The 25,987-nt window shown below is 34.9% G+C and overlaps 5 protein-coding genes across 8 annotated transcripts in view; 3 read left to right on the top strand and 2 right to left on the bottom strand.

Moving 5' to 3' along the window:
- The window catches only part of LOC145209345 (phosphatidylinositol phosphatase PTPRQ-like), a 34,094-nt gene extending 28,352 nt beyond the window's left edge, over positions 1-5,742 (top strand). Inside the window, exons 24-34 of one of the 2 annotated variants that reach the window (XM_080079617.1) lie at positions 152-427; positions 531-821; positions 1,299-1,620; positions 2,360-2,567; positions 2,879-3,045; positions 3,315-3,489; positions 3,562-3,632; positions 4,028-4,217; positions 4,874-4,969; positions 5,368-5,476; positions 5,614-5,742. In XM_080079617.1, coding sequence (XP_079935743.1) covers positions 152-427; positions 531-821; positions 1,299-1,620; positions 2,360-2,567; positions 2,879-3,045; positions 3,315-3,489; positions 3,562-3,632; positions 4,028-4,217; positions 4,874-4,969; positions 5,368-5,476; positions 5,614-5,723 — 2,015 coding nt within the window. In that variant the 3' untranslated portion in view covers positions 5,724-5,742. Of the gene's footprint in view, positions 1-151; positions 428-530; positions 822-1,298; positions 1,621-2,359; positions 2,568-2,878; positions 3,046-3,314; positions 3,490-3,561; positions 3,633-4,027; positions 4,218-4,873; positions 4,970-5,367; positions 5,477-5,613 lie in introns of those variants that run through there. The other variant, XM_080079618.1, reaches the window with a different exon arrangement.
- Positions 5,743-6,087: 345 nt separating this feature from the next.
- On the top strand, positions 6,088-9,820 carry LOC145209356 (uncharacterized). Of its 2 annotated transcripts, XM_080079634.1 has the most exons (4): positions 6,088-6,883; positions 7,218-7,350; positions 8,488-8,639; positions 9,443-9,820. In XM_080079634.1, the coding sequence occupies exons 1-4, from the start codon at positions 6,826-6,828 to the stop codon at positions 9,619-9,621; spliced, it is 522 nt and encodes a 173-aa protein (XP_079935760.1). In that variant the 5' UTR covers positions 6,088-6,825; the 3' UTR covers positions 9,622-9,820. The 2 variants fall into 2 exon arrangements, with proteins under 2 accessions (XP_079935760.1, XP_079935759.1); XM_080079633.1 differs by lacking the exons at positions 6,088-6,883; positions 7,218-7,350 and adding an exon at positions 8,040-8,424.
- Positions 9,821-9,855: 35 nt separating this feature from the next.
- On the bottom strand, positions 9,856-12,293 carry LOC145209354 (elongation factor 1-beta-like). Its single transcript, XM_080079630.1, has 6 exons — positions 12,061-12,293; positions 11,648-11,770; positions 11,113-11,306; positions 10,675-10,800; positions 10,392-10,459; positions 9,856-9,979 (listed from the first exon to the last, which is right to left on the bottom strand). Exons 1-6 carry the CDS (start codon positions 12,138-12,140, stop codon positions 9,893-9,895), a joined length of 678 nt encoding a protein of 225 aa, XP_079935756.1. The 5' UTR covers positions 12,141-12,293; the 3' UTR covers positions 9,856-9,892.
- A 792-nt stretch (positions 12,294-13,085) lies between these two features.
- Positions 13,086-25,987, bottom strand: LOC145209352 (target of rapamycin complex subunit lst8-like). Of its 2 annotated transcripts, none has more exons than XM_080079629.1 (8): positions 25,691-25,987; positions 25,308-25,372; positions 24,709-24,855; positions 24,153-24,303; positions 23,745-23,823; positions 23,276-23,402; positions 14,363-14,526; positions 13,086-14,063 (listed from the first exon to the last, which is right to left on the bottom strand). In XM_080079629.1, the coding sequence occupies exons 1-8, from the start codon at positions 25,811-25,813 to the stop codon at positions 13,951-13,953; spliced, it is 969 nt and encodes a 322-aa protein (XP_079935755.1). In that variant the 5' UTR covers positions 25,814-25,987; the 3' UTR covers positions 13,086-13,950. The 2 variants fall into 2 exon arrangements, with proteins under 2 accessions (XP_079935755.1, XP_079935754.1); XM_080079628.1 differs by having other exon boundaries at positions 25,308-25,375; positions 25,691-25,985.
- Positions 17,491-22,668, top strand: LOC145209355 (ADP-ribosylation factor 1-like 2). The gene is made up of 5 exons (XM_080079631.1): positions 17,491-20,107; positions 20,293-20,673; positions 20,966-21,076; positions 21,495-21,619; positions 21,852-22,668. Exons 2-5 carry the CDS (start codon positions 20,508-20,510, stop codon positions 22,029-22,031), a joined length of 582 nt encoding a protein of 193 aa, XP_079935757.1. The 5' UTR covers positions 17,491-20,107; positions 20,293-20,507; the 3' UTR covers positions 22,032-22,668.

The following is a 25,987-nucleotide window of genomic DNA, read 5'->3' as shown; positions in this document are numbered from 1 at the left end:
ACTAAACGGCTTGGCGGGCCGGATTGTGGCCCGCGGGTTGCACAACCCTGCTATACAGGAATACTTTAAAACAAATAAATGATAATTTCAAGATTTGAAAAGCTTGCAGACAATCATATTGTATTTTAAAAACACAGTACAACTTTTTTAGACCCAATTGGAATCAACGGACAAAATATTCGACTAGTTTCCGTAACACAAACAACAATTCAGATAGAATGGGACCCTTCTAATGTTGGCAGTATGCACATTCTTCAGTACAAAATTATATGGTCTCCGTCATCATTAAAAAATGATTCAATTGAAACAAATGCAACCATGGCAACTATCAATCACCTCAAATCTGACACAGAATATGCCTTTGCTGTTCTTACTAAGAATTCTGTTGGATTTTCATCTGTTTTGAGCCCTGCCACTTTCGCAACAAGTAAGTCAAAAAGGTGGTTTATTATTGCATTAAGCTGTTGCCAACATTTAATTGTCAGTAAAAAATGTATGCAATTACTTTAACAATGTATTGTTTTTGCAAGAAACAAATTTTATTCCAACCCTTGAGATTTCAACCACTGTACCACCAACCAAAAACACCATCACCATAAATTGGCTTGTTGAACCATCCTGTGCACCAACCATCATGTTTCAATTGGTTTACAATGAATCGAGCACAAACGATACCCAGTTAAAAAATATTACTGATATACAACGGCAGATGTCAGTTACTGTGGAAAACCTGAACCCGAACACTTGGTATGATTTTTATGTGGTAGCTGTGAATCGTGGTGGAGTTGGAAACAGGTCCGAAGTTGTGTCGGGACATACTAGTAAGATTTTTTGTTAGTTTTGTGTTGGTTGTTATGCTTCTCAGAAACTTAAATTTTGAAAACTAGAAAGTTTAAGGCCAAAGTTCTTTGACAACCCAATATAAAACTTTTTCTCAAAGGTGTGATTTTTGTTGTCCAATGTGGAAGATGAATTGTGTGATTACCAAATATATAAAAATATTAAAACTTTGTAGTTTAAGTCAACAACATTACTGCTTGTATATTCTGTTATTTCTCTTGTTGGGGTGGAATCAGAGTCAGTTTTTAGATATTGTGTAGAATCATAATATTTTTAGGAAACCTGACTTTTTAGGTATTGTGTCAAAAAACAGCAATAATTTAGGCAAGGACAACATAAAGGCCTTGTTTTTTGTTGGAAATTTTTTTTGAAAAGAGGAGTGTGAGTCAATTTAACAACCCTAGTAAAAACTATTGATGTTTTGTTTGATAGAAAACACATAACTTGATGTTTTGCAGTGCCGAGTGCAATACCGCCTCCTACTGCTGTGTTTGACATGGTCCAGGGAGTGGTAGTGGTTAGTTGGTTGCCATCAGCTGCAGGAGGAAGTGCAGAGATCGTTAAATATAAAATAATATGGACATCCGACACAGACAGTGACTTCTTAATTGTAGAGGTTGATGGAAATCATACAAGTGCAACTTTGAATGAACTGCAACCCTTCACTGTGTACCAAATCACAGTACAAGCAATGAGTGAACATGGCTTTGGTGAAGCTTCTGGACATGTTAATGTTACAACAGGATCTGGAGTAGTTTGTGGAAATACTGTTTCCATTGTGTAAGTTACTATAAATTAGATGATGAAATATTGTTATCAAGCATTTGTAGTTATTACAAGATTTTTAAATAGACTCTCTTGCATAACTAAAAGGGTTAGGATAGTAGAGTAAATCTGTTTATTGTTTAAATTTTTTATTTATTTAAAATATAATCAAATATTTTTTCACTAACTTGAAATTATTAAATATTTTTTCTTATACAGTAAACTTCTGTGTAACTGCAAAATCAACTTGTTTGAACACATTAGTGACATTTCCCACAAGAAAACTGCAACTTATATTTCCAATCTTATGCACTCATTGCCAAAAACATTATATCTTACTGTACATTCTAGTCTTACTGATGCCTAGTAAAAATTAAGGTTAATAAAGCGAGTGAATGTTATAGATCAGAAATCAGTTAAGCAAGTATCTGACTGTTAGCTGTTGAAACAAAGTAAAATGACACATATTCAGATCTGGGATCATTTTCTGGTAAACTGTGATGATTCACTCAAAAATATAAATGTTTTTCTGCCAAATTAAACAGTAGAAACACAGAAACATGTCTCTACTAGTTTATCATTTTACCAGAAAAAATATTAAATGTTAATTGAATGGCACAGGAAAAAAATATCTGCTGGCTGAAAAGTCAGTGCTTTTTCCATTTTTATTTCTGATAAACTTTAATTAAAATGGTAACAATATTATAACTTTAGTCAGTTAAAAAGTAAGTAATAATACCAGCTGATGTTTTAGATTTACTGCTGAAGACATAAGTGAAAAACTAAACCCCCAAACAGGAGATGTGGTTGTGATATCCAGAACTGTTGACAACAGTATAAATGTGCCATCATTAGACCCACAATGCCAAAGCACACCACTTGCAGGGCAGCCTGTTGTGTTTCAATTCAACATGACAGACTGTGAAGCAGAAGTTACACATCCTATTGACATTTTTACTGAGGTGGGTTGTTTTTGTCTTGTTTTTTTTTTGTGAGCCTAACATATCAAATATAAAACTAAATGTTAGAAATTGGAGATACTATATCTAAAAGCGTCACTTTACTAGCACCTAAGCTGGTATATGGCATTTGAAAATGTTTATTACAAAGTTTTAAATCTTAACAGATTATTTGAGGCAAATGCTGGTAAAACATTTTTAAAACTAAAATCTGAATCCTTTCTTAAATTTGGTGATGATTTTGGTGATTTTATGTGGATTTCCATTTTCAATTGTAAAATTATTTGCTTATTATGTTTTATTATTTGTTTCAGGCTGTGGACACAAGCTCCACATCATATAGCTACAATGTTCAGCTTGCAAGATCTTTTAATATTTCTTCACCTGTTATAAGATTTCCAGAGACTTACACTTTCTCCTTCACTTGTCAGTACAATGATTCTGTCACTGTTTCATCTGTTAAAATCAAAAACTTTATTAAGTATGTTGCTGTTAAATGTGTGGGTTAAGTTTAATGCATTTAGAGTAGTTTACAGTAAGCAGGCAATTTGCAAATAGAATTTTACATCAAAAATGACGTTTTATTGAATTTTTGTAAGTTCAAATAATTTGGACACTATTTGTTGGTTCTATGTACTTGAGTTATTTCTGTGGGTTGCGCCGACAATTACTTCCTATGTGTTTTACTTGGGTTCATTGAGGTACTTTAGATAAAAAAACAATAAATGAAAAGATTTTTATGTTTGGTAGAAAAACAGTTGTAGTTATGGAGATGAAGGATGGCTCATTTGAAGTTGAGTTTATGCTTTACACTTCTGAACATTTTGACACCCCACTGTCTGGGAATCCCCCAATGGTTGAAGCCTTCTCTTCAATTTTTGTCCAACTTCAAGTTTTGGAAGAATCTGATAATCTTTATTTACAGGTAGTTTGGAAGCATTTAAAAAGTATGAGCATTGCATTTATGTATTTAAATGAGTGTTTTTTTCCCTTTTAGACAAAGAAGTGTTGGGCCACGCCTAGTACATCATATGATGATGTCATCAAATACCCACTAATTGAAAATGGGTAATTAAAATAAATTTGTAATTGTTCTTACAAAATGCAGAGCAAATTTCAATCAAACTATTGCTAGAATGGTTTTCGTAAATGCAGTTCCTAAATAGTTTGTACTTAAATACTACTGGACTAATCAAATTCTACCTCACAAGTAAAGTAAACTTTGTTTTGTGACCGATTTTCCTTGATGAAAATACAAAGAGGCTTTTTATTTGTTGGAATCACAACAAGTAGGTAAAACAGAATTGATAGCTTTGTAAGTACAAGGTTGCTGTGGTTATCATCCTGTTGAGATGATAGTCAAGAGCTTGTTGGTAACAAAATCAAATAAAAAGTGAAACTTGCTAGAAAACAGCTTTCCAGTTGCTTCACAACATGAGTCAACTTTATGTCGTTGTTTGTAGTGAAGCAGTGCATGTGATATCAGAACCAATAAATTCAACAGTTGTCTTCCAAAACTTCCAGCCCCGAATTACACAGTTTAAGTTCACTGCCTTTGTGTGGTCCCACATACTTGATGGTGTACAGTCAATATATGTTCATTGTGATGTTGAACTGTGTGACACTGCCACAGGAGAAAATTGCCTTGCTGTGGTATGTCTATTGTTTTATCTTTGGTTTTACTAATTGGTGATTTTGTGTTCAAAAGGAAACTGTTCTGATTTGTCGATAAACATCTCATGTTAAAAACATGTCCTATGTGACATCAAGAAAGGTCTAAATAGGATCATCATTTTAATTTTTTGTCTTGAAAAAAAAGCAGAAAATATTTCTCATTGTATTGGCACATTGCTTTTTTGTGATGTGTACCACTGTGCCAACACACCAGTGTATCACTTTGAATTCAGTTTTACTACGGTTTATGATGTGTTGTGACAACTACAGAAGTGGCAAGGCATGGCTTCCAGACTGATTGTCCCAACAAGTGCCATGTTCTGGCTAGACAAATCAAAACAGTGCACTTTCTGCAGCTCATCATGTAGGGTTTTAGCAAATCTTTACATTGGTTTGTAAAACCATAAATGGTTTTTGTTTAGACACATTTCGTCCCGCATAATGGTAAATGATTGAGTTTGATTGTTTTTTTTAAACACAATGAAAATTGCTTGCAATGAAAAGTTTTCTAAGTTTCAGTTTTTTTATGCGTTACTGCTGAAACCCAGTAATATTAGATGCAGAATCCACCAAACTTAATAGATGTATTTTTCAATATATCCTTTTTTGTAATAATCATCTTTGTTCTGTTCTAGAAACGAAGAAAGAGATCACATGAAAATACTGACTCTAGCAAAATCACATATGGACCGATTACATGCTCTAAAAAATTCAATGATGCTTGTGAACATGTAACCAGTTTTATTCCAATTTTATATAATAAATGTTTTTTTATTAAGTACAATTCCTATTAATGCTGATAACACTTAATTTTCCGGTGTAAAGTATTACGGTATGACAGACTTTTTTGATATTTTATCATAATATTTTTGTATTATCAAACACATGCCAATTAGAGGGGGCATGTTTAAGTTAATGTTAAGTACATGGTGGAGCTGTATAGAAAACATTTAAATATTTGGAGATGAAGTTTTATGAAGGAGAAATACAGAAAAAGATGTTATAAACCAGTGTACTTTAGTTTAATGTTTAGGATTTCAAGCATGCATCGACATAAACAGAAATGTTATTTAGTACACAACCTTAGGAGATAGAAACAGAATTTGTTTCAGCAATTTTATTCTTTTAGAACAATGGAGGTTGTGAAGATGATTGTTTATTAAATAAAGGATCAATTGTTTGTGTTTGTAAACCTGGTAGAGTTCTTAAAAGTGATGGGAAAAGCTGTACAAGTTTTTGTAAGTCAAACACTTTTTGCACAGTTTTAATTTTTAGAAAAGTGAAATCAATTGTAAGTGTGGTTTTTAATTATTTGATATCAAGGCTTGTAAGAGACACAGACAATGTGAGTATATTAGTACATTGTTGTCAACAGATAAACTGAGGCAAGTTGTTGAGTCCGGTTGGAGTTGGGACATAAAACTCATCATTGCTAGTTTGATCTGTCTGATCATTTTACTCGTCATAAAAATTGTGTTGAAGTGATAAAAGATCTGCACCATCATTTTTGTACCTGCTTTATTGGGTGTTGTTTAATTGCATTGTGGTCCAACATGCAAAGAATTAGTGCATGAAATTCCAACACAAACAATTAAAAATAGTGTTGAGGGGTCAGTAATGAAATCTATATGTACCAGTTTTGAAATCTTTAAAGTTTTATGCCAATTAGTTTAAACTGTTTGTGTTTGTCCAGAAAATAAAAGAATATTAGAAAAATTCTGAGATTGTTTTTGCAGTTTTATAACATCATTTACATTCAAGCAGGTTACAAGCGACATGAACTGATAGATATTTAGGCTTTAAAGAAATATACAATGGTGACTTTTCAAATACTACAATAAAATATAAGTTAGTTTTTTTTGTTACAGGTTTGATAGTTTTTTTTAAGTACTCCCACCTACTGCATGATTTTCATCTATAAAATGTGTTTATCTTTTTACTGTGATGCATTTAACACTTTTAGCTAAAGTGTTTTTAAAAAAATTCGATGAAGTTTTGATAAAATGTAAGTTAAACAGAAATACCCACCAGATATTTTTACATTCCTCTAAACTAATTATACAGTGTTGATTTTCGGAATGAGTCATAGTTATGAGTGGAAATACAGTGAAAGCCTCCCTTTCATGTTCATCTATTGTGTAGGTAGTCACCTATTGTATGTCACAAAAGTAAACATGGTTAAGTCCTACACAAAGAGGGAGGCTAAGGAAGCAAACCATATAACCTTGAGACCAAACAAGCAATGTTTAAAAGGTGATTTTGATAAGTCAACAATAGACAAAAGTTTCCTGTCCAATACGTGAAATTCAACAATGAACATGGGAAACCTTTTAATATCGCAGTACCAGCACTTGGCTTCAGAAGGGTTTTCAGTGCATACAAATAGTAATGAAAAATGTTTAAAAAAAACACAGTCAATTACAAGAAATAGTCCATAATGCTGCTGCAGACAGAAATGTAGATTACATTGTTAAAAAATAAAGATTTTTTGTGTGTATCAACAGGCTTTTCAAAAATAGCACTTTATTGAATATTAACAGTTTGACAGTTATCTTTCTACTACAAGTGAAATTTTTGTCACAAAAATATGAAGTACAGTTTGCTTGTATTAATGCTGTTGGCAACCTCACTGCAATTTGTAAAAGGTAAGTGTGTACTTAGGTTTGTCTTATTTGCTAACAAAATGACTTTAAAACTATTTTTTAGATAAACTGGTGTAGAAAACATAACAAAAGCTTCATGTAATTTTAAAGTTGACAAACACCAGCACTTAGAAAACAAAGCAGTTTTATTGTTTAACACAGACATAAAATCAGTGTCAGGGTATCGCATTTTAAAAAGTATTGCCATTGCATTAATAACCCACAGAGTGAGGCGATTTTTAAAAAGTTTACTTTTATATTTTACAAATGATCAGTTCATGCTACTGTTTTTATAACCCAACTTGAGACTTCTCTCATCAAATAAACTTCTTTTCAGGAGACATTTGTGGGTTTGAATTTTGCTCCTCTGGGGAATATTGTTGCACATCATTTGGCTCCTCTAACTGTTACAGTTCTAATCAGTTGTTCCTTTCTTGTGACTTCATTCCATATAACTTCTTTACTCTCAGGTAATAAGTTTTAGTTGCATTACGAACCCTTCTGAATGTGGGTTCTGTTCTGTACACCTATATAATACTTGATTTGTCACCTGTAGCTGCCTTGCTCAAGAAAATGCACAGCCAAAAAAAAATCACCCAAAACGGTGTTACACACATCTTATGTTTTTATAAAGATTTTAGATGGTAATGAGCTAGTACCCAGGCATATAAATAGGAATTTCATAACCAGTAACATCTTGATGTCAACAACAAGATGCGCTTCTAGTTTTTAATTTGGATAGAGACGAAGACTTTGGATTGCATACCCAAAATGTTAAGCTTTTTTGCAGGATTACAACTACACATAAAAAAGTGAAATTGGCTATTTGCTCAAAAATTTTTGCTTACTTTATCAGAATTTTTTGAAACCGACGCTGCAGATAAATTGCAGTAAACCAGCACCAACAGATTTATTCTGCAGTGCCCCTTTACGTGAATGTTTGAACAAAGTGAAATCAAACAACAAACGCACTCTGGTAAACTAGGTTATGATTCAGGGGATTACCGGTTATTGAAACAAAAGGAAAAGGAAGCACAGTGTAAACGGGCCTTTAATTTGGTCTACCATATTTCCATCAACAAAAAGGGGGACACATTGTCAAAAAAGGGTTTATGAGGTTATATTTTCACAAAAGTGTAAAATCCACCCATATTTGATGTAGATGCAGTTTTTAGCTGTTTCAAAGGCATATAAATGCCACATCGATAGTTAGTAAATCAAAAAATTCAAAAGGAGGACATTTGTGCACTTTTATTGTCATCGGAGGACAACTTGGTTTTTGTTAAAAATGAGGACATGTCCTCCAAAAATAGGGCGTATGGTAGGCCTACTTTAGTACCGGTAGTTATTTTTACTCTATTGAATCTTTTTTTTTTTTCACGGGGTTCGAACCCAGGACACTCCCGGCGCCCGGGGACGAATCCCGATCAAGGTTTTTTTTATGTCTGTATGTGGGTCAGGCGCCCCAGACCATTCGAATCTTTATTTTGTATGTTTCGACGTCTTCATCAGGGCAATGCCATCTACCCAACACAACTGTTCTTGTAATAACACCAAACATGGTAAACACAAAAATGAGAGACTAACCATACTTTTGGTGTTTAAAGCATTGGGGCCATAGTGGGAATTGTGATCGGTGGATTGTTTCTTGTCATCGGGTCGATTGTCGTAGTGGTGGTGTGTTGCTGCTCATCGAACAGAAGCAATCAGGGAGTCGTGCCAGGACAAGTGTTGACAACAACCACAACTTCACCTACAGGTAAGTGAAATAAAATTACTGTTTTAACCTCTAGATCAGTGGTTCTCAACCGGGGCGTTCCCAGGGGGCCCGCGACAACTTCTTAATTTGCGCACAAAAAGATAGATAAATCGCCATTTTTAAAAACAACGCTTCCACGTTTTTTTAAATGGCATGAAACTCGTTTAAAATCGTTCTTCACAAGCGAAAAACCAAAATGCATTGGAGGCAACAGACGTAAATTGTCTGTGGAAAACAAAGTCACATCACGATGCAATGGGTCTTTCTTGTAGATTCCCGACGTCGCAAACCAAACAAAGGGATTGAACTTTTGGTCCTGGACCAAACGTGGATGCTATTTTATGCACCATTTTTTGGTTGCTTGTTAATGAAAAAAGGACAAAAATACCCAAAACTCAAAGGGGTCCACAATTAAATTACAGCTTTGAAAAGGGTCCGAAATAGCAAAAAGGTTGAGAACCACTGCTCATAGATGTCTGAATTTGTCTAGCGTGAGCTGTAGACTAAAATCCCTGTGGATGCTATTTTGAAGTCATCGGATTGTTACTAAAATGAGTGACAAAAACTAATGAACTTTTTTTTCATCTATGGTCGAAGCACGAACATCAGCCCATATAATTCTATGCCGCCGTTATACGTATTCGTGGTAATTGTATCGACGTCCGATAAAAAATGTAGTTTCATTTCGTGATAGCTGTATTATCCTTGTTAAGAGCCCTTCCGTATTCCCTTTATTTGTTTTCTACATAATTTGGTATTACGCACGATTTGACACAAACTTTATCCATACTTTCCATTTTCAGCCACTGTTGGGGTTGGGAATCCAGCCTACAATACCCAGTACATGTATCAAGGAAATATCCAGTCAACTTCGATTGGCTACCCAACACCCTACACAATTCAAGGAGCGCAGGGTGAAAAACTTCCCCCTTATCCAGCAGCACAGCCTGTCCCACATCCATATGGATCGTCTGAGCAATGAGTTTCTTGCTTTTGTGTATGCTTTATGGGCTAGCTTGCTTCAATAAATAGTGTGTACAGTTACTAAAGTTTGTAACTAGGACTTAAAATATTGTGGAAGGTATCTGTTTAGAATAGCTTACATTGTAATATATTTACCCATTTTTTTAGCATAATTCAGATTAAATTATGTGCAACAAGATGAAACCACTTCACAATTTATCGCAACAAAATCTTGAAACAAAGTTTAATAAAGTCTGAGTGAACTAATTTTTATTTGCGAAATATTTTGTTTAAACTTTGTTGAAGGCGGCAATGTCAATAGATTGAACTAAATCCTCAAATCCAGTGATTTCTTCTTCAAGGAAATCAGTGGAAACCTGTAAATAAATGCAAACCTGTATTAGCTAGCAGTCAACCTATATGTTTGTCAAACCGGTCCATGTAATTTTTACACCTTTTTATATGGTTTGCACTAGATCAGACATGAACCTATGGCTCCCAAGTCAGATATGGCTAATTTTTTGACGGAGATGGCTCTTGAGAAAAATCTTACTTTGAATTTCTTAACACGCTGAGCAATAAACACATCTGAAATTATTTCCAAGTTTTCATCTATAAATCCATATTTGCATGTTTCATTTGTGTTTTATGCACTTTTAGGTGTTCAAAGCAAATAAATATTCCATGCATAAGACAGAAAATAAATATGTGACTTTGCTAAAAAAGGAGTGCCCCTGGACTAGATATAAACTACAGTTTAGTAATTGCAATGCTATTTTAGATACTTACTTTATCATCTTCAACAACACAGGTAATTTGTAACTTTTTAATTCCGTAACCCACAGCTACAAGTTTGGCTGCAAAAAAAGTTTGACACAATTAGAAAAATGCTTTTTGTCCTTATAATTTTGACACATGCAAGGAAACAGTGACAGATAAGGACCATTATAAAAGTTAACCTGCATTTAGTTTATGTTTCAAAATGCCTAATAAATAAAATTAGTGTAATCAAAACGTGCAGGGGACCTGTAAATAAATAAATTCAAGTATAAAACTAGGCCTCATTACTTACATGCTCCCCACACAAGACCATCAGTGGCAACTGAACGGACACACTTCTCAATTTCTTTCATGTCAGTTGTATCGTCCCAAGGTTTCACATCAAGTACGATGTTGGACTTGGCAATAACAGCAGGCTCTGAAAAAACATATCTTTTTTATGAAACAAGCACTGCTTTGAGGTCAATGTTCGTTTGTTAGTCCTCAAATTACTTTCCACACATCAACCAGAAAACAAAACAATAAAATAGTTTCACTACATATACATATATGTTGGAAATTTACACAAATCACATGGTTTTTGAGAAAAAAGGACAGCGTTTTATCTTCGGTTTATTTCCCAACATTTTATCACAAGTTTGTTTTGCAATCAAAGTTATTAAATGTATCCAATACAAAACAAGCAGGGTTACAGCTGCAGATGAAACGTAAACCAAAAAACAGAAATTACTTTTGTTTTTCTTTGCAGCATACATTGCCAATCTTTCCTGTTTTAATTTCTCTGCTTCTTCATCCTCCTCATCATCATCACTTCCAAAAAGATCGATGTCATCATCGTCATCATCTTCTGCAGCTGCACTGTTGCCATTGGTTACAGTTTGTGCTGGTCCGTAGCTATCCAAAGGTTTCTTAATTCCTGGAAGACTAAAGACAGTTTATTATTAGCTAGCTGTTTGTGCAAACCAGCTGGAAGCCGGATCAAATGTAAATGCTTATTTTCAAATCAGCTTTCTGTGAAGATCCTAACTACTAATTGAAAGATTAAAACAAACCTTGCACATTTTGAGAGCCAATCATATATTTTCTATATAGATAGGTTCCTGTTTTAGTTCGCTAAACACTGGAAATAACATTACTGCAAAATAGGATAGTGACGTCACAACAAAACACCGAAGAAAAACCACTGAAGAACATCTCACAAAATTTAACTAAAGCATAAAATTACCAGAAAAATATATGATAAAAACAAACATAAATGACGGTACCTGCCAAACTTGAGTTTGTATGAATTGATGTGATTATACCACCGGAGTGCATGAGGAAAGTCACTGCAGGGCGGTCCGGCCATTGCCTCAAAAACTGCAACATCTGCTTGAGATGGAACATACCTACATGACATGTGAATTAGTGGGTTATTAAGAAACATGTTGTGTATAGTTTAAAGCTGATAAGCACCAGACTCAGACAACAGACCTAAAAAATCATAACTTTAAGAAGAATAGAGTCATTATTATACCAAAATACCAACAGCTTAGCAAAATACTGATCACTGTTGAACTAGGTTAAACCAGTTCTCCATTTTCTTGAGGTTATGAAACGTTAGTTCACAAAAATAATCCATCAACACATCACTGAATTATTACTGTCTACAGCGTACAATATCGCAAATAAAACTTACCCTTCCATATAACTTTTGTCTGCCAAGAAGGAGTTGAGGGCAGACAGACCCGCATCCGATTTTATGTTTCCAAATCCCATTTTAACAGAAACGTTTTTTTACAAAAAATGCCAAAAGATGAAACGTGCACTTTGTAGTGAAGGCAACGTGGAAAAGGATACGTTTCGATCCGGACCACTGAAGCACTAACCCACGACCAATATCCATAGAAAACAAATTATCGTGTTTGATAGATACTTTGCTCTCGGTTATTAATAATTTTTGATGTTTGCATTTAAATCTATGCAATTCTAGCGTAATTTTGCGTTCACATGTTAAAGTATGTAAAGCTTTGCACAATTTGATTTCATCACGATTAAAAACTCTTTCACACTTTTACGCAACGATAAAAAAGCAAATCAAGACGGAACATTTAAATTAAACCCGTGACAGTAGATAATTCCTTTTATAAAAGAAAAGGTGTTTACGCCCATTGTGTTAAACCAGTGATTTTCGACCGGAGTACCATGGAGCACTAGTATTTAAACTCCTTGTGAAACACCTGACGATCTTTCACAGAACGCCGGTTGAACATCACAGTGTTAACTAGTGATGGGACGATACCTAGTTTTGAAGCGAGTACCGATGCCGAGTACGAGTACCACATGTATATACCTTCGATACCGAGTACTTAAGTACATTGTTGTACTTAGTTGTATATCACCATGGTCGGGGTACAGGCGCACACACGCACATGAAGAAAAATGTGATCTCCACACGATAGCGAAAAAAATATACGTAACCGGGAGGAACTTTTTTCCGATTTTGTGCTGTCCAAAGCAAATATTCGCATAAAGTTGTCTGTATTCCTATGTTAAACCGACCTTCGGTATTCGCACGTCGGTATCTAAAACTGAGACAAAATATTTCGATACCGAGTACGAGTATAGATACCACTGAAATCGTTCGATACCATCGATACCGAGTACCGGGTTCCCGTCCCATCACTACTGTTAACCTATCTCAAAAGAGTGTCAGCAAACGAATAAAATCATCGTTTTTTATAGGCGTATACCAGCTGATCACCGCTGCTACATTTCACGTTCTTGATCTAAAACAAGAGTGGTTATATCTGCACATCTAGGCTTTTGATTTTGGTTAGGCATTAGCCAAAAACAAATATAGCGCCCACGCGTATACGAAATATTACATTTAATCAGTGGTGGGATTTAGCCGGTCTATAGAACCGTGTCACGAAATTTTATGAGATCAGCGAACCGCCGGTTAACATTACTGGTTACTGTCAATGGACTTTTTGTAACAGAACCGGCTGAAAAATATGACTTTTGTGATAGAAAAGGCTGACAAAATATGACTTTTGTGATAGAATAGGCTGACAAAATATGACTTTTGTAATAGAACCGGGTGACAAAAAAATTTGAATCCCACCACTGCATTTAATTAACATCAGGTGGCAACATAGAGCTAAAGATTTTGGTTGAAGCAACTGCATGTGATTACTCCATACAATAGAACATTGGACGAAACAAGAAATCACGGGTTTCAATTTTTTAACATTGGTACCTTTATCCTAACCCTGTTTTCTTAGCGCTTTGAACATGATGTATATATTTATTTAACAAACAAATTACAAACCCATATTGCATGCTTAATTTAATACGCGATTTCAGGTTCCATGGGCTTAATGACTCGCATCACTGCGCAGATATCGTAAATCAACAATTGTATAAGAAATGAGTAGTGATAGAGTAAATTTTGATGACTTTCGTTCACCCATCAATCAACATTACAACACAAAAATCCCTGTCTCGGCTTTGGGTAGTACCATCCTAACTTCCTCCTTGGAAGGGCATCTAATGATTCTTGAGATCTGTCTCAAAGACGTGAAGTTTAAATACTGTCATTAAAAGCCAAACTGACTACTGCTTTAGTGTGTCCACTGTATTCCCTCTTCACTTCAGCCTTCTCTATGTTCCAAAGCCTGGCAACACAGTCCGAGGAAGCTGAAAAAGATTATAGTGGTCACTGTTTCTTGGTAATTGAGTTCCAATCAAAACAAACAAGTTTGGCTTTCACTTAAAATAAACTCGAACAAGGAAAGCTTTATCAAACAACCTTTGTTACAAGCATAAATGGACATAAAAATTAGTTCAATCAAAGACATAACTGCCGAAGAGCTTGTAAACAAATTCTCTTTTCAGCCGCCACGATGCACAAATGTAAAACAATTCGAGCTTTAACTTGAGCTTCTTTCAAATAGTACGATATTAAACCAAAAAAGAACAAAACCAATTGTACAAACCTGTGATAATAAACTGCGAGTCCGCTGAAAAATCACAATCCCACATCCAGCCATGAGGTGGGTCGGCCGGATCTGTTGTCTCCAACTTCAGACACGACAATAACTGAAAGTTCGAGGTTTGCCAAATTTTCACCGACTGGTCTGCAGATGTTGTTGCAAGCAAACTGAGATACAAAATTGCTATGCAGTTAATGAAAAATACATATAAGCAGTGGTGGGTTTCAAATGTTTTGTCAGCCGCTTCTTTTACAAAAGTCATATTTTTCAGCCGGTTGTGTTACAAAAAGACCATTGACAGTAACCAGTAAAGTAATGCTAACGCTAACCGGTTCACTGAATTTATAAAATTTTCGTGAGACGGTTCTATAGAACAGGTGGAACCGGCAAATCCCACCACTGGTTATAAGTCTTCAAGACAATCTGAAACCTTACAAAGGTGCTAAGTTTTTTGGACACATCTATAACTTCCCGAAGAAACAATTGCGTTCAATGCGCTGTGCATGATTCTAGCTGTGTTTGTGTTCAAAACAATTCGACATTGAACTGCTTCTATTCGGTCATACGGCGACGGAGTGATAAAATACCTGCACACGACATAAAGATGTTTTAAGTGATAACAAATTCTCGTGCCGTGACGTCGAGAAGCAGTGATGCGCGACGATAGCCTTTTTCGAACTTGTAAAACTTTCAGTCGAGACAAGATTGTCTGCAAACGATTTGGATTACGCCTGAACTCGGATTTGTTTTCCGTCAAGAGAAAGAGAGAGTTTCAGCAAGCCGGTTTAATTACGAGATTGTTTCTCTGTTTGCCAGGCACAAAAACTGCTGCCATCAGCACATTTTTAGCTGACAAGCCTTCTTAAGTAGTTGGACAAATCATGATTAGTGCAAGGGCATGCGTTTTTTTTTTTTATATATGCCGAAATTGATTTATGTCACAAAGAAAAGTTTGCATTACTTAACAATATTGGTTTTATTTGGTAATATAGGGAATAGTAAAGTCAAAAGGTTGTCGCCCAAATTTGCAGCAAAATCAGATTCTGCAAACGAAGACAGCATTTCTTCCAAACACTTGAAAAGTTTAATTAGGTCCTCTGATAAGTTAAACTAGGCCACGTGGAACCACTTAATACTTTTCAATGTCCACCCGCTGACCAAATCCAACGCACAATAACGGAAGCTTATGAAAGAGGAAGCTAGGGGTGTCCAATTAAGTTCCACTACTTCATGTGTTTGTCAAAAACAGCAGGAGTCAGACAGAATAAAGACTGCCCAGTGAAAGCAGTTTTGTAAGCTAGATTTCTACAGCTTTGCATTCCTCCACGGGCGTTTCTCATTACTATTGGCAATTTGCTCTAGTTGAAAAGTCAACAGACGAGTTGACGTCGCGCGCAAGAGCTTGGTACTGTAGAGCTTCATTTCACAGAAAGTTTGTATGCAGTAAAAATAATGCAGGGTGGTAGCAGTCTTCAGTTTAAAATGTGTTTCACAAACGATTTGAAGCTAGTAGTAAGTTTAATAGAACTTATTTGCTTGCACTGTAATACCTGTACATTAAAGCGTACATTCCTAAACGGTATAATAGGGCCAATGTTGAGTATGTCCAGGCAAAACCTTAACCACCGGGTGGGTTCTATTAAATGCAGAGTGTGATATGAGATGAAAAGCAGAACTGAGGACCATAAAGTGCCCTGACCAACACGATCTATTCAGTTCGCATTAGTTAAACGCTGAACACTTTACAATAGACGTGTTATGACTGTTCGTCACTTCAACGCATATCCACATCTTTTACGCGTTTAGCACTTCAATATGGAGATTGTCATCACATTCAGTATTTGTGATCAATGTGGCCACACTCAAAGCGATATGAAATCACAAAATCTCAACTCATTTGACTCATCAAAGGCTCTTCACTGGAGTTGTTGTAGCTGTGCCAATTTGGCTTAAATTGGTAAAAACGGTGTTTGTGTTCATTCAGATTGAAATTTCAGAACAAACATGACAAGATTAAATATACCGAACAAGCGTTTTTCCACCAGGTTGAGTATTTAACAAATTTGTGATTCAACTGGTGTAATGCTAAACAAACTAATAGTTGATTTTTCAAGAACTTGTATTTTATCTAATCCCATTTTTTATCCATCGGATTTGGTCTTAATCTAGCGGCAAATGAAACACAATTTAATACGCAAATGAATAGAAAGAAAACAACGTTTTAAGGATTAGTTTTCTTATGACAGTTAAGCACCTGAAACATTAAAACCAGGTGCGACCCTTCAAAGCATTCAGAACAAAGCGTGTTGTACGTTCGTCTATGATTAGACAAAGGAAATCGTTTCAATTAAATCGAACGAAACCATTGTTTCGCGCTATTGTCCTTTGGCTAAAAGAGTAAACGGCTTTCCCATTGTTTTAGTGTTTTTCGTCACCGAGATAGGACTGCAGGTGTAGGATTTTCGTGTTGTTTATTCTTTTTCACAAACAAATACAATTTTAAGCATTTAGTTTAATATGTGTATATAACTGCGTGATGGCTTGTTGTAAATGTAGACGAATACGATCTGAATGCGCAAGAAAAAATCATAAAGTTATGTTCTACACATATATATTCAAATAGGGATTATTTAGTTCGCGTTTGGCACATAACAATGCCTTTGACCGAGATTTGAACTCGGAAGCTTATGAACCGCTTTTACTCTCAATACACTGACAAGTTGTGACTTCAATAATGGTTGTGTGACGTCATGGTGTTGTAGGTCCTTTACCCGCAGCAATGCTAATAAGCGACTAAGGTTAAGTTTAGGTCGTTAAACACAATAGAAGTAGTGAAGACGCATTGGTATTCTGGTGGTTCTGTTACGTATGACGTCAAAAACTTCCGTTCTATTTCGATGCAGTGTTGCGGAGTCGCAGTCGGTTTAAAATATCTGTCTGTTGGGCAATTTTGTCATAAAAATAAACCGCAATAAATTATTAGGGCTATACATAAAGACTTGTCTCCAAAGACAAGCAAATTTTAAAACGCCTTTTATGATGCATATTTTCAAAATTGACTGCAATTAAAGTAATACCACAAGACCAGTTATTTAGTGCTGAATTTTCATCAAATAACAGCTTTACCGGTTATGCGCCCCTTTTTAACCAACTTATATGGAAAGACGTCCCAAAAACTAATGTTGTATCCGGGTTGAAATGCGGAGTAAACGTGAGCACAGTCATATGTAATAAACCTTCACTACAGAGGTAGAGCGCACAACTTTGTGACGTAACAATCCACTTTTCGTGGAACTTCTGACGTCAGAAATGAGTTACAGTAGTGAGTTGAGATGATAGAGGAATAGACTGCTTGGTAAATGGATATTTAGTCAATGCAAGGTACAAGGATGGTTTACAATTTAGTGTGTTAGATATATTTCCTCGAAGAAGTAGTTGACAAAATTGCTGTTGATGCTGTCTTTTTTTAATTTTCTCAAAATAGGCAATAATTGAATTACAGCAAACTGCGATTTGGGGCATATAGTTTCAAATGTAATTCAACGACTAACGAGCAATCCCCCATCAATTAGGGGCTTTTCTAGTTGGGCGCTCTTGTTAAGATTAGAGCGCTAACGTGAATTGTCGGCTAGCAGTCAAGCCAAACCGCTGACATTCAGACAAAAATAGAAAGTTATAGCCGAGATGCTAGCATTCTAGGTGAGACGATTGGCAAAAAAGTAGCCCATCTACAAAGCAGACAATATCGCCCGAAGCTTCAGCAGAAATGAAATCAAATGAGGAAAAAGGTTTGATGTAGAAATCCAATTTTACATGGAAGAAAGTTGTTTAAGCGCTGTTTGATGAGTTGTACGAATGCACACGTTTACTAACGAACTTTGTTTAGTCAACGCAAAAATGTGACATGCAATGGAATTCGAAGGTCATGCAGTTTCCTTACATTAAATTAATTGGTGTAAAAAGTGATTTGTGGAAACGAATTTTTTACAATATTTTTGGTCATATTGTAAGCTAAGGTAGTTTTACTATAGCTGTCCGTTTTTGAAATGGGCTATTGTTATCACCTATTGTTTGCATTCAAAGCAGCAAGGTCGATTTGGTCAGATACCACCTCTCAACCATAACCGCATTATATCAATGTAACATTGTGGGCATATTTGACTTGTTCTTCCAACGGGAGCTTATGCTAACAAAGATCATGTTTACAGCAAGAAAGTATGCCGCGCCAGAAAGAAAACCAGTTTGTTGTGAGCACAGGTGCTATAGGCAGACTGACCCAGTTACTGCTGGCGCCTTTACAAGCACCTGATACTGTTTCGACATTGTTCGGTAAAAATCGATTTTCGTGTTCTTGTCAGCGACCTGATGACAGATTTGTTGTAGACAATGTCTTTCATGATTAGACCAACGAGAGTTGTTAAACAATTAGTTAGTTGTCTAAACACAGTATTTGAACAAGATTTTTGCAATAACCATGAATAAAAGATACTACAAAGGCTATTTTTTCGAGCACAAAACGCATTAATAATCAAAATAAAAGTGTTCCTGTTGGTGTTACGGGAGATTTTAACCATGTTAGTTGAGGAACAACATACTACTATGAGGAAGAACATTAGGGCAAAGTGGCCCAGTATGTACGGAAACCAACTGAATTTGCTATCCATCGCACACCAAGCGTATGACCTAGTATGGTAGCTCGATGTTCGATTAGAATACACAGCATTCAAGTCACGCTGGAGAAGAAATAAACCAGAGTTGATGTGAAATTGCACGTTGCCGAAGAGACAACTATGCAAAGTGGCAATCATAATAAGATTGCTGGGTATTAGTTTGGAAAAGGCGTGATATAGTTTTTTGGTATATTTCGAGGTTACAGTGTTAAATACATGTTAAAGACTGATTAAAATCGACCAATCAACGTAAGGTTTTCTTGATGCTCTGAGTTCATAACGTTTTGAAACATTGCCAAAGTAATCTAGCTAAAATTTACTTTAAAAGAATATTGCTTCTCGAAAGACATTAGCTATGTTTCTTTAATGGCACTGGTTACGGCTTAAGGTTTTGTTGTCTGGAAAAGAGTATTAAAACACAACTTGGAATCCATTACGCTAACCAGTTTATCAATTTGGAAAACCAGACATTCGTTGTAATTTGATTTGCTGTAAAACGTCTATGTGTTCGAGTTCCATGGATGTTGCGTTATCCAGCAACCTTTGAACAACTTGCGATGCAACACCAAAATACATCCGCTAACGTCACACAGTGACATCATAGGAGAAAGAAATTGTATATGGGCGTCCAACCCACAGGACAATGAGAGAGTTAGTTCTAGGAATTACATCTCTAATGGTCAAGAGCTAAACTAGCGCCATCTTTGACAAAGAAAGAAATAGCATTAACCGTGTTGTTAACGTCAAAGTAAAGATAGCGGATTGTAGAAATCTTCTTTCCATTTTTTTACAACATCCATTCCACCCAAGCATAAAGGATGGCACTATTGAGAATTTTAGGTTTAACTAACAAAAATTCTGTGTACAAGCATAAACGAATTCGTGTACAAGCATAAACGAATTCATGAAAGTCCCATTAATCCAGCGTTATGAAATAATCTCCAGCTTACAGTGGATAAACACACACCAGCACAGGTTTGGTCGATTTCGACGCCTCCGGAGGACAGTGACGTCATCAGCAAATGACAACATTATGTGGGAAGTTGTTTAGTTGCGTGTGGTAAAAGAAAGTTACAAGGTACATAGATTTGTATGCAGGTTGAATCAGTTGTGTGGATGTTTTTAGTGTTTTGTCAGGTTGGACTTTTTATTCCTGGTTTATTTTAATCCACGATGTTTTGGCTGCAGAAGGATTTAATGTTTTGTGTTGTGCTAAAGCGGTAAATTACAAATTAAAAAAAATTGACTTTTATTTTTTTACAGATTTTTATGAAGAAAATTGGATGTAAATGAAAAAGTAATTCTAGTAAAATTTTCCTAATTTGTGCTGACCAAAATATTTATTACTGTAACTAAATCAAAACTTAAGACCACTAAATACAACCGAACGAGAAAACACAAAATACCGGCCACAACGAAACTGTGCTTAACTTCCCAAGAAGCAAATACAGAAGTGAAAACACATTACTAATTCGAACATGGGGAATTCTGGAAGTCTTGAGTCATCAAAGGGTGGACTTTTTCGAAAACTGTTTAGCAATAAGGAAGTGCGAATTTTAATGGTTGGATTGGACTGTGCTGGCAAAACAACCATCCTGTACAGCATGAAGATGGGAAAAGTGGTTAGAACTATTCCCACTATTGGTAAGAACAAAAAAATATGTTTCTTAAGATTATGTTGGTGTGAACAAAATATAAAGTATGTGCACCTGATAATTAAAATGAAACAAGTTTTACGCCAAAAAAATAGTAAAAACAGCATGAACTACAACTCTAATTTAATACTGAGATAAAAAAGTATTTACATATTTTCACCACTAAACTTATGAATAGATCTGTACATATTATAGTGCTCCAAGGTACTTTATATTTAAATGAAGATATTGAAATCATAATTGTTTCAATTTTGAAAACTAACATTTTCTAAATTGCTTAGGATTTAATGTGGAAACGGTGGAATACAAAAACCTCAGTTTCTCGGTTTGGGATATTGGTGGTCAAGACAAAATTCGTCCACTGTGGAGGCATTATTTCTACAATGTGCAAGGTACTTAAGAAACATACAACAAATTTTAATTTTGGGCAACAAGGACTGACATGAAACTAAAAATTGTATTTTTATTACGTAATCAGGGGTTCCCAACCTGTGGTACGCGAAGGTTTTTCAGGTGGTACGCGAGTAGCACCCGTTTTTTCACAAAAACCTGGATATACAACTTTATCATTTCATTATCTGCTTTTGTTGACCAATTGGTGGACAGTAAACAAAAACAAATAGTTGTGGGTCTTTAGTGGTATTTTAGTAGGCCAATATTATTCTCTTGAATAAAATATGATTCGATCAAATTAGTTGTTCTGCCAAAAGCGGTAAACGAGGCAGTACAGAGCGTCCAAGTGGTACGAGATCGTAAAAAGGTTGGGAACCCCTGACTTAAAGCAATAGTTGAAAAAAAAATTGTATTTAGGTTTGATCTATGTTGTGGATAGCAATGATCGTGAGAGAATAGAGGAAGCAAGGGAAGAATTGCACAGTTTACTCGAGGAAGATGACCTAAAAGATTGTCGGCTTATTGTGTTTGCAAACAAACAGGTGAAACCACAAGCCAATACAACTTTGTTAAGAAAAAATGTAAAAGAATGGTAAACATTTAAAAAGGTTTTTGTGCTTTTGAGTTTTTTTTAAAAAATAATGTATTACTAACAGTTAAAAAGTAGTGGGTTTTACATGCTTAAGGAAAAGCTTTTTAATCTTTTATCATAGCCACCCAACACAGTTTAAAAAACAGAAAAAAATTGTTTTAAAAAAGACAATTTCTGTTTAGGATCTTCCCAACGCAATGAGGATAGAAGAGATAAAAGAAAAACTGAACCTTGCTTCAATCGTGAACAGAAGATGGCACATACAAGCCAGTTGTGCTATATCTGGCCAAGGACTTCTTGAAGGACTTACATGGCTAGCAAGTCAATTTAAACAAGGAAAAAAGTATAAGGACAATTTATAAAAGCGTCACATTTGATTTTATCCTTTGTTCTATTTTTGTTTTTTATTTACCCTTTCTGCACTTTTGCCTGTGACTTAACATATTTAAAGCAATAAAAAAAGTATTTTTGAAGTCAAAGTTGGGTTTGACATTGAACAGGAATCCACACATGAAATTTAAACAAAATTATTTGATGTGCATTTGTCAGAACAAAAACTTTTTTTTACAATTAGTTAACTAGGCATTTGTTCGGTTTTTGCTACTACCTTTTTGTTCCAACACCTTTCTTCTTGTAAGTAACATATAATTTAAATAAGAAAATCTAATGATTGAATTATAAATAGTGGCCGATCACCAATCCCCAAATCAGCATTTGAAATATGCACAAGCATAACAGTATGACACAATAACCACTGTGACATCACGCACTAAAAAAACACAAGACTTTCATTTTTAACATTTTTGATGACTTACTCTGCATTTACCAAAACTTGAAAGACCACACATCAAAATCCACTGTGTTTTAGTCCCACATTCTTTTGATCTAAACTACAGACCGAATGTTAGGTGGACTGTTTTATTTTACTGTACTATTTGTTGTTGTTGTTGTTTTGCTGTTAAACATGCTTGTTACAACAATACAATTATTTTCATGTCATTTTGTTTTTAGGGAACTGTTGCTAACACAAAAATGTAGCTTGTTTTATTTTAGGTGTTTAGTGTTCATAACAGTGTCCCCACACACTATAAACAGAAACAAAGTTGAAGAAAATGTAGTCAGTAAAAAATGCAAAACAGCACTTTGCTGCCACCTAGTGACTAGAAACAATGCACCTCATTCCGAGTAGGTTTTGTATTAAAACCCCAACATGCAAAATTGCTTTGTTTGTCTTTATGTTCGGGTACAAAAATTTTTGTGATCATACTTTGCATTTAAAACTGTTTTCAAACTGCATTTTTATGTGCTTATGGCTCTCTCACATATATAGTGCAATAATTGTAGACTTGGTTGAACCCACCTAATTCATATTTCAAGTTTTGCTGCACCCAAAGAATTCTACGGAGCAAATTGTCTTTTTGGTTGAAACAAAAACATATGCAAGTTTCTTACAGTAAGTTACTGAAGGCCTTCAGCACATGTAGAATATTTACCATCCACCAATTTAGTTAAAACAGACCCAACATGTATAAAATGTATGAAAAAAAATTAATCAGAAACATAAGTCTGTAGAGTTACTAAGTATAAAAAATATAATACAACTTACACAGAATCTGGGCTGAACTTGCACTTCAGGGCATATCTTGAGTGAGCCTTCAATTTTGCACGTGGGTTTACCTGCATTATTCCATCCATGGTTTTACATTGTGACACACTCCACACAAAACATGTACCTGAAACACACAGTTGACATCTATTGTGACAGTCTACATCTATTTTATGCCGAAAATCACTAAATTTAAAGCAAATACACAGTAATTAACGATAGCCTAGCCATAGATGTTAAAGAACATCAAACTGTTTGGAAGTCAGTTTGTCTCAAGAAACAGTTGAGTTGTATTTTAAAAACTAGTCTTAATCACTAACTTTCTATGGGCCGAGGGCTAGACTTGGGGTCTAATTCAAGCTTGAGACTTGGGGTAGCATTTAAAAAAATGGGAATAGTAGCCAGAAAGCGGCAGGTTATTGTATTGGCTACGATAAAGTGGTTAATGTAACATATTTTGATTTGTTACCTTGGGTGTTAACAGCAGCTAAGTAGCTTGCATCAGGGTCAATATCAACACAATTGATTGCAACACCAGGTTCTGGGATCTGGTAAAGGTACAGTTATGATTGGAAATATACAGCTAAATTAGTTCTGGTTTACAAAATGTTACTGTTTTTAAACATGGGCACAGTTTCATCCAACTGACAAGGACATAAGCAAATAGCTTTTTCCAGGCATTTTGTGTAATTCAAAAACTAGATTTCACTGTTTAAACACAAACAAAATTTTAAACATCAGAAAATATATTTTTGCAACATACATAAAACTGTGTTTACTTTGAAGAGTATAAATACAACTTCATGAAATGAAGTAAATCCTTCTTTAAAATTTGTTTATTCATTTAATTTTATTTTTATGCACAGTTGGGCCTTACCAGCTGTTCAGTTTTATCTGATTTCAAATCCCAAATATTAATGCATCCACTTTGATCTGCTACAATCAGTTCTCCCTGGTTTGGATGTAAACACACTGAAGTGACCGGGGCATTGACTTGAAACATGCGATTGCACTGACCACTACGAACTCTGTGACACAAGTTATATAAGGTTTAATTTACGTTAAATGTTTTATTGTTTTGGACAGCTATATTTTAAAACTTAATTAATAACAAACTGGTTTAGAACACTACATACAGATCTGTTCATAAGTTTAATGAGGAAAATATCGGCCCAAATAGATGTAAAAAGCATATCACTGGTGATGGCACAAGAATTTGCTGAAATGTTTCAACAATAAAGCATGTCACTTTTTTGTCTACTTGGGCTGCTACTTTCCTCATTAAATTGATTTAATTTCAAACAAATGTAGTCAGAAAAACAGATTATCTAAGATTGCATGTAACAACATCATTTTTAAGTTTCTGAAATCAAACAACAATCTAGAACTTATTCTTTTAATACTCTATGTGATTTACTTGACAAAAATTTTACCTCATATCCCATATTCTTGCCATGTGATCTTCACCACCTGTAAACATCCATTTTCCATCTTCTTGGAACCCAACAGCTGTGACATTTTTACCCAAACCATCATAACATACAATTGGGTTTGGGTTCATCGACTTAATATCATACATCCTGAAAACAAAGAAACATATAGATATACCACTTTACTATGTGGAGAGTAAAACAGAACATTACTAAATATTTGACATATGGCATTTCCCTATAATGAAATGCGCAAGGCCACATTAGAATGTCTTTGAGTTTCTAAAGCCGACAAAAGTATAACACTTGCTCATTGTTGCAATGTCTTCTTTGTTAACTGGGTCTCTATTATTTTAGTTCAGTGGGCAAACTTTGCTACATCAGTTGCTTGGTGGGCTACTGGGAAAAAATACAACTACAAATGTTACTGAATATTGATAGATTAACTAGGGTGATTACCATTAATGGTAGAAGTTTTAGAAGATTACCATCAATGTTTTGAGTGGTGTAACCTGCATATTACATCATGGACTTAATATGGGTTATTCACATTTAAAGATGATGATAAGCTTGTCACATGAAAAAAATTATTGTTATTTTACCTGACATGTTGATAACCAGCAGCAGCCAACAACATTCGATCTGGTGTTATCTTCATTGCATTTACCTGCTGTACAAGTAAGAGCAAATAAAAAAATTAAAAACAATTAGGAATTATAAAAACTTTGTATTTGCACTTCCACCAAGAAGTTACAGTACAATACCAATATATTGAAAACTAAAATGATATGTCGAAAAGACAAACAATGCAAAGAAAACCAAACCAAACAATGTCAGGTGATATAACAATTATAGAGATTAATTACTTTGTTTTCAATTCCGATTTGTTTTATTATATGTTTTCATGTTTTTACTACTGGATTTAAATTGGTCTACAGCAGTATATATCGAAATTAAATTTAAAATTGCAACAGCAATCACTTACTGAGTCTTGATGTTGGACTGTTCGAGTACACAAACCACTGTGGGCTTGCCAAAATCTGATAGTATGATCGTAACTCCCAGTAGCAAGAATCACAGAATTACTCCCGTTGCCATCTCCAGACATTTTCGTAGTATTTTGACAAAAACTTTAATCGCAATATTTTGTTCTTTTCGTTTAAGTTTATTTGTTCCAAATCAATGCACAAACAAAGCTTGCGTGGATTTAGTCAGATTGCCATAGTAATGAGGTATTCTCAAACAAAATTATATTTGAAGTTTAACAGTTTGCTACAATACA

This window comes from Phallusia mammillata, chromosome 1 (genome assembly GCF_965637545.1).
Source record: "Phallusia mammillata chromosome 1, kaPhaMamm4.hap1.1, whole genome shotgun sequence".
NCBI classification, from domain to species: Eukaryota; Metazoa; Chordata; class Ascidiacea; order Phlebobranchia; family Ascidiidae; genus Phallusia; species Phallusia mammillata.
Note: the sequence above shows the minus strand (reverse complement) of the source record. Positions and strands in the feature narration are given on the sequence as shown.